Raw genomic sequence first — 18,511 nt, forward strand, 5'->3', positions numbered from 1 at the left:
CTAGCTGGTCCAGGAATATTGTTAAAAAAGAAAATAGTTTTTTTAGGTTTACCTGAAATTGGTCCAAGACCAGATTCTATAAAGTCCTAGAGGGACTGCAGAATGTCTAATGATAATGGCACCTAGACCAATCCCCCTAGCCGGCTGTTGAGGAAGAACTGGCCCCTCCTGAGCGCGTCCTCCTTTTCCTGAAGGGTGGTCAGGGCCTGGCAGCGGCGAAACTCCCGTGCCACGGCGCGCCGGTAGTAATTCCGGTCAGTGTACTGCAGGTGGCGCCCTGCGCGGAGCAGCGCTCTGTACAGCTCCAGCACCGCCCCCCGAGACCAGCCGCCCATCAGTGACTGCGCATAAGCAGGTGGTCCCTTTCACCTGCTGCACATAGAGGCAAGGCAAAATCCCAAAGTGTTACTTAAGTTCCTTAACTTGACCTCAGCCTACGAGTCTGTACAGACTGGTTCCAAGTTACTTCTGTCCCAGCCACATAAAAGTAATTATATGCGAACACATGGCTGGGTGATAGCGAATCTATGCTTATGTTTTTACGAGGAAACCAAGGGTTCCTGGTTAACTATAGATAAGACAACTCTCAAAACTACGATGTCAGCCAGTCAAAGGAGCACCAACAAGAGCGTTTCTCAAGCAAGCATGTGCTGATGAAAGTGTAAGACTACTTTAACGACAGCGTCAACCAAATGCACCAAACACATAGTTTCGTGTGATTACAGGCTACAGAAAACTAAAACACAGTTTTAATGTCCAAGGTTGTAAAATACCACAGAAATGCCACCGACGTCCCATTCATTTAGATTTTTCCATATCAATTATAGTAAGGGCAGTAAGTTATTAACGCATGTATTACCAAGCAAAATACACGTAAAGCTGTCAAAAACGTGTTTGGGGAAAGTGGTTCATACTTGAAAGACGTGCCTCAAAACAACATACAGGCTACTGTCTGATCAAGGCAGGCCTAGGCTCACTCAACGCATGAAACTAGCTACAGCGTAAACTAGCGACGCTTGATGGTACACGTCCCACAAGTATTGACTGGTTGTGCAGATTAAAAACACAGTTACAAGTTTACAGTCCGATATTATGTCAGAAGCTACAAGTTATAGTTCGATATTATGTCAGAAATATTCTACCTGAACGAAAAGAAAATTAGCCACCGGTAATTAAGAGAGTCTGCCTACGAGCAAGAAGAAAGACTAATTCAGGCACAAATCACATTAAGACACGGCACTCAGATGTACCATATCTATACAGTCCGAAAGGACATATCGACTTACTTTAATTAAACTATTTTTAAAACGTATCCTTTCATGTGCAACAACAGCAGCAGCAACTCCCCTCACGCCGGGGTCAATACAAAGAAACCGGAAATAAATAGTTCCTCGCTTCCGGTTGAATGTAACTAAGTCCGGTGCAAATATTTAACCCCGAATTTTCAACATAAACCAAAAACCTGTTACGCTGATATGTCAATATTAAATGTGTTTTCTTGAAAAAATATATTGTATAAGCCACACATGCGAACTTTAGTTGGAATATTGGTATGTATGCCAGGATGTTGTATGTAGAATCTACTGTAGCTTTACTCCTCAGTTGTTCCGTTGGTTACGTTTTTTAAAAAATGCATATTTTTCCTGCAATGTTCTGTAAATGATGACTAAGTTATAAAATGTGTTTTTTGTGTATATATAGTATATTCGTTCTTTAATTTGTTCCAAAATAACAAAACACAGATTTGGCTACATTTCTAGCATTTTCAGTGGCAGAGTTCTAGGATTAGTGATTATACAACAGGGGTTCCCAAATTTATGGCGAGTGACACCATACTGATTTTTTAAAAGTAAGATCACGATCCCGTGGAGTGTGAGAATATCAACATAGTAGGTAACTTGTCGCCATATTCATTTTCATAATCATTGTCATAAACAACATTGGCATCACATATCTATTATTTTAAAATTATCTGGCATTGGTGGTAGGAATTGCATCACTTTGAATTTCTTGATCATTTTGCTCATCATACTTGCTTCTCACATGCACATAATTCACTGGGCATTCACATCCCTGTTGGAGGAGAGACCTTTAGCCCTCTAGAATGAGCCTAAGAGTCCGTAGAGAGGGGGTATGATTGGTCATAATGAGTGGGTGTCATACCACAGAATTGTGTGCAACCCATTCTTTGACCTCTTCTCTTAGACTCAAGAAGTGAAATTCCGTTCCACCTTTAAACGTATTGGCTAAGAGCATAAATCCCCTTCATCATATCAATTCTGAGAAGCAAGAAGTAAAACTCCACTCCAGATGGAGAAATCATCAGAGTTCACTTACAAAGCTGTTTTATGAAAAGCAGAATGCATGCAAGCCAGTAAAGGTTTAAATTAATTTCTGATGAGTATCCTTGCAAAGTAAAGGAAAGTACTTTAATATGAAATAAAATCAATAAGACCAATCATAATAATGAAACAATTTGCAAGAATGTAGGCTTATTAAAATGAAATACTAAAATGGATGAGCTCAAATGAAATGTGAAAAATGTGGGAAAAAAATGTTTAAACTTAATGCTTAAATTTGATGACGGACAGTTTTTTGACAGTCTGCTCTGTCATTCCTTTGTGGTACTTAGTGTAAACTTGTGACTGGAAGAGAGATATTTCTGCATCAATGGACAAAAAAAATTATGTACTGTATATGTAATATAGGCTATTGTTAGAGTAAAACAGATTTGCCATTCTAGCATGTAATCTCCCATTTCTCAATGCACTCTTTGTGGTAGTCTCCTAAACAAAACAGTGTTTTCCTTTTGGAATTCTGTTTTTGTCAGTTGTGGATTCTTGGTGACTTTAATATCCATGCTGATGCCCCATCATATGTATTTGCCATTGAATTTTTGAAGGTTATTATTGAATATTATTCTGACTCTTGGACTTGCTCCAATCAGAACAGTTACTAAGTATATCTGTGTCTCCGAACATTACAGCATTATTTGTTTATGTCCATCTCCCTGTCCCTGTTATTAGTCATGGGTACCTTGTTTGTTCTAGGATCATTAATTCATCAACTGCAGATGAATTTGTTCTATTCATTCTATGAAGAGGGAATGCAGAAGGGTTGACTGTAAATGTACAGCATTCAATTTCTAAGTTAACTACAGCCTCATGAAGGAGTAATTGATACACTTTAACAATGCAGTTAAGGATTCTCGGTCTAAGTACTTCTCGATTATTATATATGAATATAGTCATAATACAATGGTCCTTTTTAGTACTATTAATTACATTTTAAATCCTCATACACATTTTATTGCGTCTCCTGAGCTATGTGAAAAGTCTTTCTTTGTCACTAAGCTTGTCAATATCCTATCTCATATCTCTGCCCCTGTAAAAGACTGTATTGTTGTCCATCAGAGCACTGTTAAGTTACTGTACCCTCTATACTTTCACCCCTCAAGTCACCAGCATATTTTTCATGAACAAAAGACCAACTGGGATCAGATATGACCCTGCAACATGAAGACAAAATTAATTCAAAAACATTTTTTTCCTTGCTTGTCTTTGGACTGTGGCAGGAAACCGGAGTACCTGGAGGAAACTCCACACAGAAAGGGCCTACAGACAATACAATTCATTATTAAGAACTGAAGGGAGGAGAGTTTTCTCTAGCATAACTAGAATTCTGTGCAACACTAACTTCTTAGGCCTTACAGCAGGGCCCCTCTGTCTCCAGGCACCGAACCTCCCAAGGACAACAACAAGTTAGAAATATAGCCTATAAGCCTATAGCCTATAAGTGGGTCTATGCATGTATGTGTGTGTTTCTTTTCTCTCTGTCTCATGTGCAAAACTGGTGAGCTTGGCCTTCCTCCTTATCCTCCCCCTGCTATCCTGCCAGGGAGGAACTGGCTATGACACCGTGCTGCCCAGGACTCTGAAAGCAACTGATAGATTAAAGAACAAACAATTATTTCTGATTTAAAGCCTGTTTAGACAAAGTGGTCATCATGTGCTTATTTATTTATTTATTTCTTTAATGCTGTTTATTTCATGTTATATTACTGGACATAGCCAATTGTTTACTTTGTTATATGAATAGACACAGCCAATCATTCCTTTGTTAAATCTTACTTTATGCTTATGTATTAACCATGTACCACTCAGATATAGAATCATGCATGTTATTGTTAAAACACTTTTTGCTTATAAAAGCAGGGACCGCCCCTGCTTTCTTCAGTTTGACCTTATCCACCTTGTTGTGTGAAGGTACCGGACTCTTTCTGCAGAAATAAATCCTATTTCTTATATGATATTCCTCATCGTGCCTGATTATTCAAAGGAGAGAATTTTCTCTGCCCAAGATCCCCAAATCACCTGCAATCTGTGTGTGACAAATCACAGACAACTTGTGCAACAGTATCCTGAAAATTGCTTAAAGAAGGATGCACTGACATTTAGAAACTGCCACATGACCTAAAGTGCGTATTAAACAACTGTCCTATTGTAACCTGCTAGTAATACAATTACGTGGCCAAACAAGGCTTCTTTAGCTTTGTCCATGTGATATTTTTCCAAGTCCTGCAGTCTTCATCGTGATTCGGTATATAAAATAAAACATGCAACAATTAAATATAATAAAATGGAAACCTATATGCTTGATATTAAAGTGAAGGACTTGAGGCATACTCACACTTGTCTCTTTAAAAAAAAAGTGTGTTAGAAATGAAAAAAGTAAAATAAATAATCATAATCATAATTGCAATCCTAATAATAATAATAAAAATTATTATTATTATTATTATGTCAGGTAATCCAATGTGCTTCATAATGCTTCTGTAAAGCTAAAATATGTATTCACTAAGTTGCAAATAGCCATTCAGACAGAATGGCTATTGAATGGCTATATTGGAATTTTGTCCGAGAGGGGCAGTCTGTTCTGTTTTAATGTGGAGAGAGGGTGGGGGAAATGTACTTCCTTAATTGGAATCACTTGGTACATATTAGAGCTCTCTCCTGTTTGTTAGTCCAGAACAAGCTTTGTCGCATCAAACTGTCTCGGTTTTAAGGACTGTTCACATCTGGGAGCGCTTTTGATACTGAGGTGAGTACATATTTTGGTCCATATACTTAGCTGGTTTCTGAAATGAGCTGACCTCAACATTGGGAGTGACACAGATTTTACTAGTCACAATGTGTAAATTCATAATTTGCAGAACTGACATGTTAGTTTATGTGTTTTGCAAATTAATTATGATCATGGCAAGTGTAACCAAATACATTGTATGTATACATTGTAAGTATAACACAAAGCAAGAAGTATTTTTATACTTTTAATCATTTCATTTTTTTGGATAATTAGTTTCAGACTATGTATTTATCTGAATATTCTGAATATATGTATTTTAAAATCATATCAAGGTAAATACAATGAAAATTACTATGAAAGACACGAAAGGTTTATAAGTGTAGAGCCCAGATGTATCTGTAGGTATAATATTTAATTTAATTACCCATTCATATTTCCAAATTTAGTTACATATTAGCAAGTACCACTTAAGTGATTAAGCATAAATTAATGATATAAGTGATCTGACACCAGAATGCACCAGAAATGTGTTTTATATACACAAGGAGTAAACATAATATGAAGCAGCTTTTAAAAAAATCATCTCATGCTGAAAGCGCCTAACGATCTATAAGCACAGAATTACTTTAACGCACACTATACATACGCAATACCTTACAGTGGTGTGTTGTATGGGAACAATATTACACCCACCCACTTTTGTAACGGTGTAGGATGAGTAGGTGAAATGAGCTAAATGTAGAGAATGTCCAGATTCCTACAAACAGGAAATAAAAGCAGAGTTAAAATGAGGAGACTGTTCTAATGCTCACACTGTGAACTGTATTTGTGCACACACACACAGCCAATGGTATGCATTACAAGGATTTCCTTAGGACAGCTGCAACACCAAACCAAACCAGTTCATAGACATTACGGGCTTTATTTTATGGCCGGTGCATGGTGTAGAGCTGTTGCACTAGTGAAGTGGAATTTGTGAATTGGACATGCCTGAGCCCGTTTGGTAGTTTGGCAATTTGATGACTCGCTGTGCGCCTAAATGAGAGGAGAGGCGCTGTTGTGGGTGTGGCAGTGAGGATCAAGCAGCTCACTGTAATTTTGGTGGCAGTGTAGTCTGCCATTCAGGCCTGTGCCACCCGCCTGCTCAGACCAGGTCGACGGGGTATGTCTTCTGGTGTAGCCTGTAGAGCACTGACCACATGCTCGTTATGAGCTGCGATGTTGATGGTTCAAGTTCGACTCTTCAATCTTTGTCACGCGTCTCTCCCCCTGTCTCATTTTATTTAAATGAAATTAAATTAAACTTCAAAAAAATTTAAATTAAAAAGAACAGGTCTATGGCACAAGTTGCAGCCCAGCGTATAGTGAGTTTCTTATTTTGGGGCTTTCCCGGTCAATGCTGGCATGATAATAACCTATTAAAAAATAAATCAATCCTTTTTATGGATCATGTGCTGTCCAATTTGATTTTGATATGAATCCCCTAAGCAGGAAAAATGCATACTTTTCATTTGTTGTTCATTGTCTTGTCTTTAATCATTGCATATTATTGTCTATTGTCTTTTATAAAATTGATTCCTGTATTTATTCATGTTTTGAATTGTTTATGGTGTTGTAATGGACAAGAAGCGAGGACATAGCGTCAAGTTAGTTTATTTCAGCACAGGTTAACCACACAAAAATGTCCAACCAACAAGGAAAACCAAATGAAAAATAATAAGAAAACAAAGTAAAGCCAATAACAAATGCCTCTAACTTGCTCTCCCTCTAAAATTCAGAGATCTAACATACAGCAGATTTAGCAATTATAGAACCTTTTAGCCTGACAGACTCACACACATGGCACCCCAAAACAAGACAGACCAAGGGGGCCCAAAATACTCATTTATATAATGGTGGCCAGCACCAAAATACAGGAAAGAAAAAGGGACATAAATATGTATAATAATTATTACAGGTCTTTGATGAATGACAACAAAATATACATATAATAGTTAATATTTGTATTGCATTGGTTGACTTATAATTTTAAAAGAAGAAAATGAATACATTTTAATAATGATTGTAAGATGACTGTGGGTCCTGTGGTCCCCTCAGGCCACAGATGGAGTGGACTGATCAGCCCTCCCACTAGGAACCAAATATATGTTCCTTGTTTCCGCCCGCGATCGCTTTTGCGGCGGACCCGTCTGCAGGAATTAAACTTAAAAACAGGTAATACAAACAACCGCGCAATTACATTGTTAAACTTAACGTTAAACTAAGTGCGTGCACTCACTTAATAAAACGAAAGTAAATAAAGGATTATGATAAACAAAAACCGTGTGGCGAGTTATTTTAAATGATATGTATAAATGTAAATGTATGGTAAATGGGGTGGATTGGGCTTAGCGCAGTGACCTGTCTGTATGACTCGCTCTGCAGCCATCACACTGTTCTTATACTGCTCTGTCGTCCTGGTGGTTCTGCATTTAGTTATTTTACTTACACCCTTCTGTAATTATGAGAATGACAATAAACGCAGCTTCAACAATCTTGTCATTTCAATTATGTGAGTGAAGCTAAAATGATAGCTACATGCAAGCTACATACATTAACTGCATTAAGTTATCTCCTCCCATTTAACATCATCTGGTAGTGCTTCATATCAAAGAGACTGATAAACAACAAGTCATGCTGATGTTTTGTCTGGGTGGGATAACCGTTAGGTAGTCTGAAAAAAAAGTTAATGTGTATGGGTCATGCTATCCACATAGCCTATACATTCCAAAAGGTAGTAACTCCACCTCACCTCAGGAATGCCCTTTGGAAATATTATGGGTATCGCCATTTGAGACAAAACAATAACCAACCAAGGAGAAAGTCACCTGCGACTTATGCAAGCGGAAACTGTCCAATCCCCAAAGTCTGGGGTGCGAATGACAGGGTCGGTACACAAGGTGAGCCTTAACGTTCTGGAAGGCCTTTTCTTGGCCCCATGGCAGCTTCTTCAGGGACCCCTTCTGGGTCAGGCCGGAGAGTGGGGAGGCTGTGGACGAGAAATGGGGAACGGATCATCTGTAATGCCCAGCAACCCCCAGGAAGGCATGCACCTGGGTTTTCTTGCTTGGTAGAGACCAGCTCTTCACTGCCTCCACTTTTTTTCTTCTTCTGCAAGGCTGCTTTACAAAAATAAAGATAAAAGCAGTGTGCAACCCAGCTTCCGAGAGGCGTTCTCCTCTTGACGAACTGAGGTGTGCCTCTTTATCCTTCTTTTGTCCTTCTTCCCCGAAACTGGCAACAGCTGCCAGTATTTATTGAAAGCTGGTATGTTAATTCCACTGTGGCGTGCTGGCAAATGCTTGCGGCGGTGCCATAGCTGGAGGGAAGTTGGCATTGCTGTGCTGGGCCCTGATGCACCAACCCGGGGACAAAGATAATTTAAAAGGCTGGGACGGTCGCTGTACTGACATGCCCCTTCCCATGCCACACAGCATAAGACATATTCAGTGGAAACACAAATAAAGTACAATAAAGGATACACATTAATCTAAAGGGTTAATCTGAAGCAGCCAAATGAAGGAAAGTGGACAGAGTAAGTCAGATATATTGTATTACTAAGTAAGTTGCTATTTTAAATGCTACCTTTCAGTAAATTCCACTCATATCATTGCATTTATCCCACAAAAGGCCTTTTGAACCATTTATAAATCTTTCTGCATGGGAGGAGTAATAAGCAAATTGAATTTAAAGCATAACTACAATTAAGTTAAGTTTATTTGACAAGGACATCACAATCACATTGGACAAACCAGATGCACTGCTTAAGTGTTTTAGCATACATGCTAATTCTCAACACTTTGAAAAAAAAAAAAACAATAGAGTAAAATGTACAATTAAAATATAGGGAAAAAAGCATTATAGTCAGAATTAAATACATACATCAGCTATAGAGCAAAGACAACATGATCAAAACAATACACCAGTCATCATTTATTCATGTGTGCACTGTTGTTTTGATTTTAGCCAGAATTTGAGTCCTCTATTAAAAACATTGCCATCAGTCTCTAGTTTCAGATCTATGGGTAGAGAGATCCAGAGTGTTGCCCCCTTTACCGAGAAGACAGGCTGACCAAATAAGGTCTTGTACATTGAGACAAGACAATCACCATTAGTGGAAGCTTGTGTAGTTGCTCTTCTAGAGAATAACTAATTCAGAAAACAGGGGTGAAACATGATTATATAAACATTTAAAAAACAGTTTAAGATTGCTGAAACTCATGACATTTTCAAAGGTATAGAGGTTGTGTTTTCTTAAAATATCACAATGGTGCCATCTCATTGGTTTCTGGTCCATGATTTTTATTGCCTGCTTGTATACTGAAATAATAGGTTTCAATATGGTTGGAGAGGCTTGTGACCATGATGTGATGCAATATGACAAGTACGAGAGAATCATTGCACACATGTATAGTTGTGCAGTTTGACATGACAAGTCCCTTCTAATAAAACGAAAACAATTTAAATTTGGTCTGAACTTCTTACAAATGTGCTTTCCCTGTCTATCAAATTTTAAATTCTTACCCAAGATAATACCTAATTACTTGACTTCATTCATTCAAATAGTCTCAAGTCTGAGACTATTTTGGATAATTGGAATAATTTGCACTAAACTAAATAGTGCTTCTGCATCATTTCACTCATGACATTGACTCTGCCATGTCACTGTGTGCTTTAATTATATTTTCCCCTGAAATAACATGTCTATTGTACTCCTGATCAATGCAGATGTTTTCATAATTCACATTTACGTTTATTCTTGGCCTGAATAATCCCCCTTCAGAAATATGGTGTTAGTATAATTTATTATTATCCTTATTTCTTACTATGTGCTGCCTCTACATTCACCTCAACAAAAGATTTATCAGTTAGAAAATAACCCTGCAGACTGTTTATTTTCTGAGCGCTGGGGTCTTCACTAGGTTTATGCACTACTGTAAGGTCAGTTCTGTATTAATTGCTACCATTAGGTGTGACCTTAATGACTTGGCACCAGCTTGTTGCTGCCTAGAAACGTGTTATGATCTTATCTGTTGCTCTGTTGTCGGCTTAATGACTACACGTACATACAATGTGTAACTTTTCAACTCGCAGGATGGCACTGCTCAACTACCCTGTTCCGGATTTGGAAGTGACCCTGCAGGAGGTTGGCCGTGTACTCCAGCTCATCTTGGGCCCAGAGAAATACACACAGTACAAAGATGCCCTTTGCCAGCAGAAGGAGGTTCTGCAAGATGTCCACCATCGTTTCGCAGCTGCTGCCTCAGGGCGAGAGAACTGGGTCACCGAGCAGTTTAAGAACCGGCTGCTCAGCTGCCCCTGTCCTCTGCCCACCTCCACCGCCATGCCCGCTGTCCTGCTCCCGTCCAGGGCCGAGAGAGGATCCGGGCAGCTGAAGCGGGCAGCTGCCCTGCTGTGGGCAGCAGCTAAGCTCCACAGCGAGCCGTGGTTGCTGGAGGGTGACGGGGCCACAGAGCGCACCCAGCAGTCAGAGGTATTTGCTGCCAGCCGTCTTCCAGGTAAAACCGAGGACCAGCTAAAGGTGAGCTTCACTTTGTGCCTGCTGTTTTTGCTAGGATTCTTCTACTTCTACTTTGCACAATTTTCTCTCCCTTACCATGCTCAAAAACTCAGGCATTTGGCAGGCACTGCAATTTTTTTGAAAAATAAACTTTTTTTGTACATCTCCTACGTTTGTCTGATCCTCACCAAATTCAGCAAGCAAGATCGACAGCATGTACCTGTGTTAAACTGTGAAGGAAATTCTGATATGTCCAGACATGGCCACGGGACAATAATAGGTCATGTGTATCAAATTTTGTGCCACTACAGCCATAGGTGGCACTACAGCGCCACTTCATAATTGCAATTTTCAAATAATTATTACAAATGTATGGACGGCATTTGCATTAGGGATGACAAAGGACCCACCAATGCGCTATGCTCACCCTTGGTGCTTGGCCCCAAACATTGCTGCTTGCAGCTATATTTTCTATTATTAAAGGGGTGCTGATCTCTTTTCCTTTACCCACTGTTCCTTTTCCAGGTATATCCAGACAGCCTCCACGCTATCGTGCTTTGTACAGGTGGGATATTTCCTATCCAAATTCTGCACCGCCCCTCCCCAGGATCGCCACTCTCTCCACTGCCTTTCCTCGACATCTACAGTCAGGTTCAGGAGATGGCTAGCCAACCAGCAGCAGGCCCGGAACAAGACCCCACCCCTATCTGCAGCTTGTCTGCCCTCCAGCGCCAGGCCTGGTCCGCCCTTAGGGAGCAAATCCTGCAGCAAGGGGGCACTGCTGCAGAATCGCTGGGGCTGATGGAGAGTGCCGTCCTGGCCGTCTGTCTGGAGGACTGCTGCCCACCGGCAGACCTCGCAGAGACCCTCAATGCCTTGAGGCTGGGTGGAGGAGATGGCCAATGTCTGAGATATTACGATAAGGTAGGGACAGTATTTTGTTTCCTGCATGGGATGCATGTTGCCCAATCGCCATGTTTCATTTACATGCCTACATGCAGTCACGTGACAGCTCCCGAGACGATGGCTAATACCTAAAATATTGATGCAGTACAACCTCAGAGATATGTCAGAGACATTTAACTCAAACTGTTTTCACTTTCCGGTGATAAAATATAATAATAATAATAATAATAATAATAATAATAATTCTTCAAACTCCCTGTTGTATATGTGGAATCAATATGTGGAAAATGTTTTTAAAAACTGTGAAATACCCTAACTCAGATTTAGTGGAGGATTCATTTATTCTGAACTAATATATTTACAGATGAACATTTACATTGTCAATTTACATTGACTTAATCATGTAAGAAGTTGTGTAGCTTTAGCAAGGCTAATTTAATATTGATAATAATTTTGCATGTCTTCTACATATTGTCTTTTAGGTGGTGAATTTGGTGGTATTCAAGAATAGCACAGCAGGCATGGTGTTTGAGCACTGTGCGCTGGATGGCATGGTGGCAGGACTGGTGGCTGAAAGCGTATGGCATCTCTCTGAATCTCTCAACTTGGATCCATGTCAGCCGCATGGTCAGACCACTGCGTCACCCGCCGCTAAAAACATTAGTTCCTCACCTCTGAAGCCACTGAATTTCCCTCTTAAAGCCATAACAATGCCGGCTCCTGCTGCCCTTGGTCTTGCTCTTCAAGCCACCCATCCCATCATAACTTTTGAGTTTTTCTCCTACCCAGACATCTTCACCACACTTCGGGGTCACAGGGGTTTATTTGATGCATGGATCACCTTCTCTTTACAACTTGCCCTGAAGCAGACCTTGGGAGACTCAGCCGCAGGCCTCATCCTGGTCACACCCACTCACATGCGCCACTACAAGCATGGCCGTTGTGACCCAACTTATTCCTTCAGCACGCAAACACGCCAGCTTGTGGAAGCTCTGATGTCCTGTGCCAGTGAAAAAAAAGATTCCCCTCAATTTACGAAGGAGCTCTTCTCTCTCTTTCACTTAGCCTTCCTGGAGCATAAGCGTCTTATCAAAATCACCAAGAGTGGTGATGGCGTGGGTCCTCATATAGCAGCCCTGCGCTGGGGCTTAAGTGAAGAAAACCCAGTCAAAGCATTCCTGGAACCCTTTGGTTCACCCTCCATCTACCTCACAGGAAAAGATTTAATGGAAGGGGTGGAGTGTGCAGTGGGAAATGTGTATGCTCGCGACCAACTGGCTGTCACTTATCTTGGGCGGAGAGACCGAGTTCGCATGTTGCTCAATGGGAAAGGTAGCTTTGCCAAACTGTTAAAGCACCTGCAAGAGTCTCTAAAGGACAGTCTTAACATGGTGATGCTTCTGGCCTTGAGGTATGCCATTGCTGGGCAGATGGGAGCTCTGGAATGCCTGTTGCAGGAAGAAGAAGTTAGGGTCAATGGCAAAGAATGCCGAACTGACTCCAATGTAAACTCATCTCAGAATTCAGATTTCACTCTGTTGATCCATGGCGGGGCTGGTGAAGACATACTGCTGAATCAGAAGGTGATTGATGTGGTTGAGTTCTCCTTGCAGACAGCTCTGTCCCTAGGAGCACAAGAGCTGGCGGGGCGAGGCAGCAGCCTGGATGCAGTGCAGAAGTGCGTGGCCGCCCTTGAAGACTGCTTCCTGTTCAATGCTGGCAAGGGGTCCGTGTTCAACCGGGATGGGAAACAGGAAATGGAGGCAACCATAGTGGATGGCACTGGGATGAATGCAGGATCAGTGGCCTGTGTGAGAAATGTGAAGAATCCAGTTAAGGCAGCTCGTCAGGTCATGGAGAAAAGTGGACACACCCTGCTCACTGGAGAGGGAGCTGAAGAGTTCTTAGAAGGGCTAGACATGAAAGAGAAACCAGTGGAGGCTAAGTACTTCCACACACATTTGCGCTGGAAGGAGAGGGAAGTGATGTGTAGCAGTGGCAATGCCTCCAAGAACAACCATCCCCAAACTGTAGGTGCTGTTGCCCTGGACTGCTGGGGAAATCTAGCTGCTGCAACGTCCACAGGTGGGATAGTTGGCAAGCGAAAAGGTCGAGTAGGGGACACGGCAGTAGTGGGGGCAGGGATATATGCAGACAAAAAAATTGCTGTTACCTGCTCTGGTAATGGAGATGTCTTTCTGAGACACACAGTCGCTCACAGAGTTTCCAGTCTTTACCATTGCAAAGGCTATAGCCTTAGAGAGGCTTGTCGGGAGGTGCTATCAGGGAACCTGGATGGTATATGTGCAGGAATCATTGCTGTTGATGCTAAGGGCGAGGCAGTCACTGAAGTAAATGCTGGAGTGATGCTCACTGGATCTGTAATTAATGGCATTGCAAAAGCTCAAGTTGTAAGGCCCTTGAAGAGTTATTCTAATGTGATTTGGGAGACAGAGCAGCTGGTAGCTTACTTGCACTCTGAACCATGGACCCCAGGGGCAACCATTGTAACACAGAAGTATCACAGTAGATCCTACAGCATCTTTCATTTAGCTGAGCATGAGTTCATGACCCTTCTCCTAGGGGCACGGGAAGTTGCTCATTTTCTTTGTGAGAAATTGGGCATTGTGCGCTGTGCCTTAGTATCCAAGCCAGATCCAGAGCAACCAGCCCATGTCAGAGTGTTGCCACTGCATGGATTGGAACCTAATTGGAGACCCCACATGGCTGAAGAGGAAGACTTCCAGCCTCATGACCCAGGATACTGCACCTCTAAGAATGGCCCACGCTGGGGGGATACAGAGCTGGATAAGATCCATGCCACAATTCAGGCTCAACTTCCAGAACCAAAAACACCAAATAACTACACTTTTCTTGGGGATCCTTCCCATGACACCCTGTTCTCCCGCATTGTGCTTGGTAAGGAGAAACATTGGAGGGTGTGGGAAGATGGTGAACATGTGGCCTTCCTTACGCCTTACCCTAACACACCAGGTTTTACTGTTTTAGCACCACGTCGTCCACTGTCCAGTGACATATTCCGTCTGGGGAAGGCTGACTACAAGGCATTGGCCCTGGCTACCAGTAAGGTAGCTCAACTGTTGGAAAATGGGTTGGGTGTTAAAGATGTAGCACTCATCTTTGAAGGTTTCGAGATTGACTATGCCCATGCTAAGTTAATTCCTTTGCACCCTCCACCTGCTAACTCCCCTGCCACAGCACCCCTCCAGTTTTGTCCCACATACCCTGGATACATATCTTCGGTCAATGGCCCCTCTGCCAGCCCTGAGAAACTAAGAGAGATGCAGACAAAAATCACACAATGCAAACCACCTCACTCCTGGAAGAGTCCTCAAGATCATGCTGCTCTTGCAATGAAGAGCCAGTGGTACCGCAACCTCTTTCAAATCCAGAATACCCTCTTCCATGAAACTGTGGAATACTTTCATAACATCTGCCGGTATGCGTATGCCTTGACACCCCTCACTACTGATACCATCTCCTCACCCATGGGGCTGGGGTCTGACTCTGAACCCGTATATGTCAATGTGATGGGGCAGAATGTGTACCTGGCTGACTCCATGCAGTTCGTGCTGGAGTATTTTTTACGTTTCCAAGAGGACTTGCCAGGAACATACTATGTATCACCCAGTTTCCGGGGGGAAGACCCTGATGCCACACACCTGAACCAGTTCTACCATGTAGAATGTGAGCTGCTGGGAGACATGGATGCTGCCATAAAGGTGGCTGAAGGCTATGTAGCCCATATCACCCGTGCTCTGCTCAAGATGCATTCCAGCATCATTCTGAATTCGGCAGGGACCTTGTCGCATGTTGAGGGGTTACTGAAGAAGTTGGATAACCAGGCACCTCTTCCACAAGTCACTCTTGAGCAGGCCATAACCATGATGCCCTCCGAGGACTGCTTCGAGTGGGTACAAGATGGGCAGCCCCAATTTGGCAGGAAGCTGACACGTAAAGGTGAGCGGGTTCTGATCAAGAAGTATGGGAGTGCCGTTTGGCTGACAGAGATGGACCACCTAGGGGTACCATTCTACCAGGCATATGTAGATGGTTCGGGAAAGCAGAAAGCCAAAGCGGCTGACCTCCTACTGGGACTAGGTGAAACAATTGGACTTGGGGAAAGGCACTCCACATCTGAGATGGTGCAAGAGGCTCTTAGGCACCATGCCGTGCCAGAAGACTCCTACAAGTGGTACCTTGATATGCGTCAAATTGCACCTTTGCTCACCAGTGGATGGGGGATGGGCACAGAGCGTTACTTATGCTGGCTGCTGAAGCATGATGATGTCAGAGACATGCACATCATACCAAGGATGAAGGCAAAGAAATTCATGCCATAAAAGACTGGGATGCCTTTCTGCCTTTCCAACCAAAAACTCCTGTAATCCTCACAAACATTGTAACTTCACATAAAACCTGTTTATTGAACCATTGCCCATTGTTACCTACTGTCCACTATGACGGATCAGTACTTGTGGAACTGAGTAGAAAATATCTATTTAGTGACTGCACATTATAGTATTTAGATACTGTATGTCATGGAATGTAAGATATATAGTGAGTGAATTCTTAGTAAATCTAGAACTTATCAAGAAAATGGTGCCAAACCATTATGGATCCACCAGAACACTTTATGTTGTTGTGATTTAATTTTTTATTCATGAACTCTACTTATGCATATCTGCAAAACACAAATATATGTATAGAAGAGATAAATGTAGACGATTTAATTTCCTTGATGTCTGCAGTGTTGAATGTATTACAATGTTCTGGCTACAAATGAAATTGCCCCAGTAAATTGAGTGTACAATTATAAAATTATAAATTGAACTGCAGTTTTACCTGTTTTTATGCATTCACCAAGAACTGTCATCAGTGCCTGACACAAACAGGCAGAGAATCAGACAAAATGTGTGTACGATGTGCATAAATCCAATCAGAGATGTGTTTTCTGTGCATTCCAGGTCAGTTTAGGCAGAAAAATCTAGCGCTGCATGCATCTTCTTACAGTCAGTTTAGATGAGGAGAGGAGTGGAAGAGAGAAAAAGTATGGATGTATGCATAACGGATATTCACAGCTTGTTATAATAACAAAGGCATCCTCATATCTGATCATCTTAAAATGTGTGTGATTTGTATCTGCATTTCAGAAAAGTACATACAAAGCAATTCAATAACCAAAAGAGCAAACTGACCAGACTTACTTATAGTTGTGGCAGGGCTCGATCTGGGAGAGGAAACCAGTGAAATTTAGGGCCAGGCCTACTGGCTAAGCAGGTGCACACAAATGGGCTGCATTACCTTATGAGCTCACCACAGGACCATAGGAGTCTGAGACTGGTGAATCCCATTGCCTGTGAGTAGAGAGTCTGTGACAGAAAAGACCAGTGGAAAAGCTCTAATTTGATTTTAGTTATTTTGCACTTTGCTGTTTTAGTTGAATATTTTTTGAACCAGGGTCCCACAATGGTGACTGGTTAAGTTTGGTTTATTATTTGCTTTCTCTAATTTAAAAAAAAAAATACATTTGCAAGTGAAATATAGAGCTGTGGCACATCCTTGTGCCCAGCGGTTCTGTCCCTCCAGGTATATGACAATAGTGTGGGTCTACTGATCCACACTGATTTTACTTAGGCTAATTGCTTATGTCAGCTATACTCACAGAGCAGCTAAATGCCTAAGTCAAAAAAAAAAAAGAATGGTGTTCAAAAGGGGATGGGGTAGCAATAACACCACATACCAACAATATTTCCAAGACAGCACTGATTACATTTCAGAAAAGGGACAAGAGCCCACTCACAGCCACATGTTTGGTTCAGGTCAAGGGCCAGGAAATTCGATAAATAAAATAATTTCTTTGCTGAATTATGGGGAGCTAAACAAAGGAAATAATAAAACGTGGTTTGTCATCTTCTTCCAATTAAATGAATCCTCACCCATACATTGGGACCCACAAAGACCAGGCAATGAGTGGGTAACTTCCCGTGACTCAAGCACACATTCTGAAGGCTATATGCTATTCCAACCCACACGAGTCCACTCTGCTTTCAAAAGAACCTCTGGAGGACCATCAGAAAGCGGAGACACTGCACACTGCCGTTGTCTGGGGTGTGAGTGTGACCAACGGTTTTCTTGATAGGCTACTTTACGCACAGAACACCCCGTTTTCCTCGAACATTACATATTTTGACACAACATTAACATATTCATCTGCCACAGAAACACGAAGCCATGGAGGTTTAAAAACTAACGTAGGCTACATTACATCGATATTTTATGGGGGGTTAATTGGCAGGTACACCTTTTATTTTCCAAACACGTTTCCTGCTCATTTTGCCGCAGTGCCACATTCAGGCCTGAAGTACTAAATTGTGTTTGAGACAAGAGCAGCGGCGTACCTTGACCAGTAGCGTAATGTGTTCACATAATTCAAAAATGTAGATTTTTCACAATTGGATTTGCACAAATTTGATCCAAGTAAAAATCATATCAAGTTTAAAAATAAAAATAGGCTATATTAATGGAACACTATTTGTAGGCTATTTGATGCTCGAACTATCAAATGTCATAGTACGGTAACAATCGCTATAGTGTTTGAAATACATTTTTACGAGCTGCAGTCAGCATTAAGTTGAATATAATAAGAACAGTAAGAATGAACCGTGGACAGTTTGATGGATAGATAAAGTAGCGTAAATAACGGTCCACGTTGTGTTCTCACCGTGAGCGCTACTTATTGTAAAAGCACAAATGACACTTTAGGACCTCAGTATAAATTCTCATACTCAAGAAATTCCTATGCACTATCTCAATTACCTTTTCATAAGAAATAGCCACCTATCTGGCAATCCGTAAATAACCCATTGCACCACGCTAGTTTCTGTTAGGCTACACATTTCGTACTATAGGCTACTGTTGATACTATTTGACAGTCGC

General features: G+C 41.5%; 2 protein-coding genes and 1 long non-coding RNA gene across 3 annotated transcripts; 1 reads left to right on the top strand and 2 right to left on the bottom strand.

Annotated features, from left to right (window-relative positions):
- Nucleotides 1–122: 122 nt before the first annotated feature.
- Nucleotides 123–1,401, bottom strand: LOC135243902 (mitochondrial ribosome and complex I assembly factor AltMIEF1-like). The gene is made up of 2 exons (XM_064316031.1): nucleotides 1,287–1,401; nucleotides 123–372 (listed from the first exon to the last, which is right to left on the bottom strand). The coding sequence occupies exon 2, from the start codon at nucleotides 333–335 to the stop codon at nucleotides 123–125; it is 213 nt and encodes a 70-aa protein (XP_064172101.1). The 5' UTR covers nucleotides 336–372; nucleotides 1,287–1,401.
- A 3,541-nt stretch (nucleotides 1,402–4,942) lies between these two features.
- si:ch211-256m1.8 (uncharacterized) lies at nucleotides 4,943–16,405 on the top strand. The gene is made up of 4 exons (XM_064316065.1): nucleotides 4,943–5,100; nucleotides 10,219–10,666; nucleotides 11,171–11,569; nucleotides 12,034–16,405. Exons 2-4 carry the CDS (start codon nucleotides 10,220–10,222, stop codon nucleotides 15,913–15,915), a joined length of 4,728 nt encoding a protein of 1,575 aa, XP_064172135.1. The 5' UTR covers nucleotides 4,943–5,100; nucleotide 10,219; the 3' UTR covers nucleotides 15,916–16,405.
- Nucleotides 16,406–16,533: 128 nt separating this feature from the next.
- LOC135243923 (uncharacterized) lies at nucleotides 16,534–18,500 on the bottom strand. The gene is made up of 2 exons (XR_010326845.1): nucleotides 18,392–18,500; nucleotides 16,534–16,944 (listed from the first exon to the last, which is right to left on the bottom strand). It is a non-coding gene; the product is annotated as an uncharacterized LOC135243923 (long non-coding RNA).
- Nucleotides 18,501–18,511: the final 11 nt, after the last annotated feature.

Source organism: Anguilla rostrata, chromosome 17 (assembly GCF_018555375.3).
Source record: "Anguilla rostrata isolate EN2019 chromosome 17, ASM1855537v3, whole genome shotgun sequence".
In the NCBI taxonomy this organism is placed as follows: Eukaryota; Metazoa; Chordata; class Actinopteri; order Anguilliformes; family Anguillidae; genus Anguilla; species Anguilla rostrata.

Bases quoted from the DNA above. Each gene is read 5' to 3' on its own strand.
- LOC135243902 (XM_064316031.1), bottom strand. From the start codon at position 335: ATGGGCGGCTGGTCTCGGGGGGCGGTGCTGGAGCTGTACAGAGCGCTG.
- si:ch211-256m1.8 (XM_064316065.1), top strand. From the start codon at position 10,220: ATGGCACTGCTCAACTACCCTGTTCCGGATTTGGAAGTGACCCTGCAG. The intron at 10,667-11,170 runs GTGAGCTTCACT...TTCCTTTTCCAG, and splicing joins AAACCGAGGACCAGCTAAAG to GTATATCCAGACAGCCTCCA. The intron at 11,570-12,033 runs GTAGGGACAGTA...ATTGTCTTTTAG, and splicing joins GTCTGAGATATTACGATAAG to GTGGTGAATTTGGTGGTATT.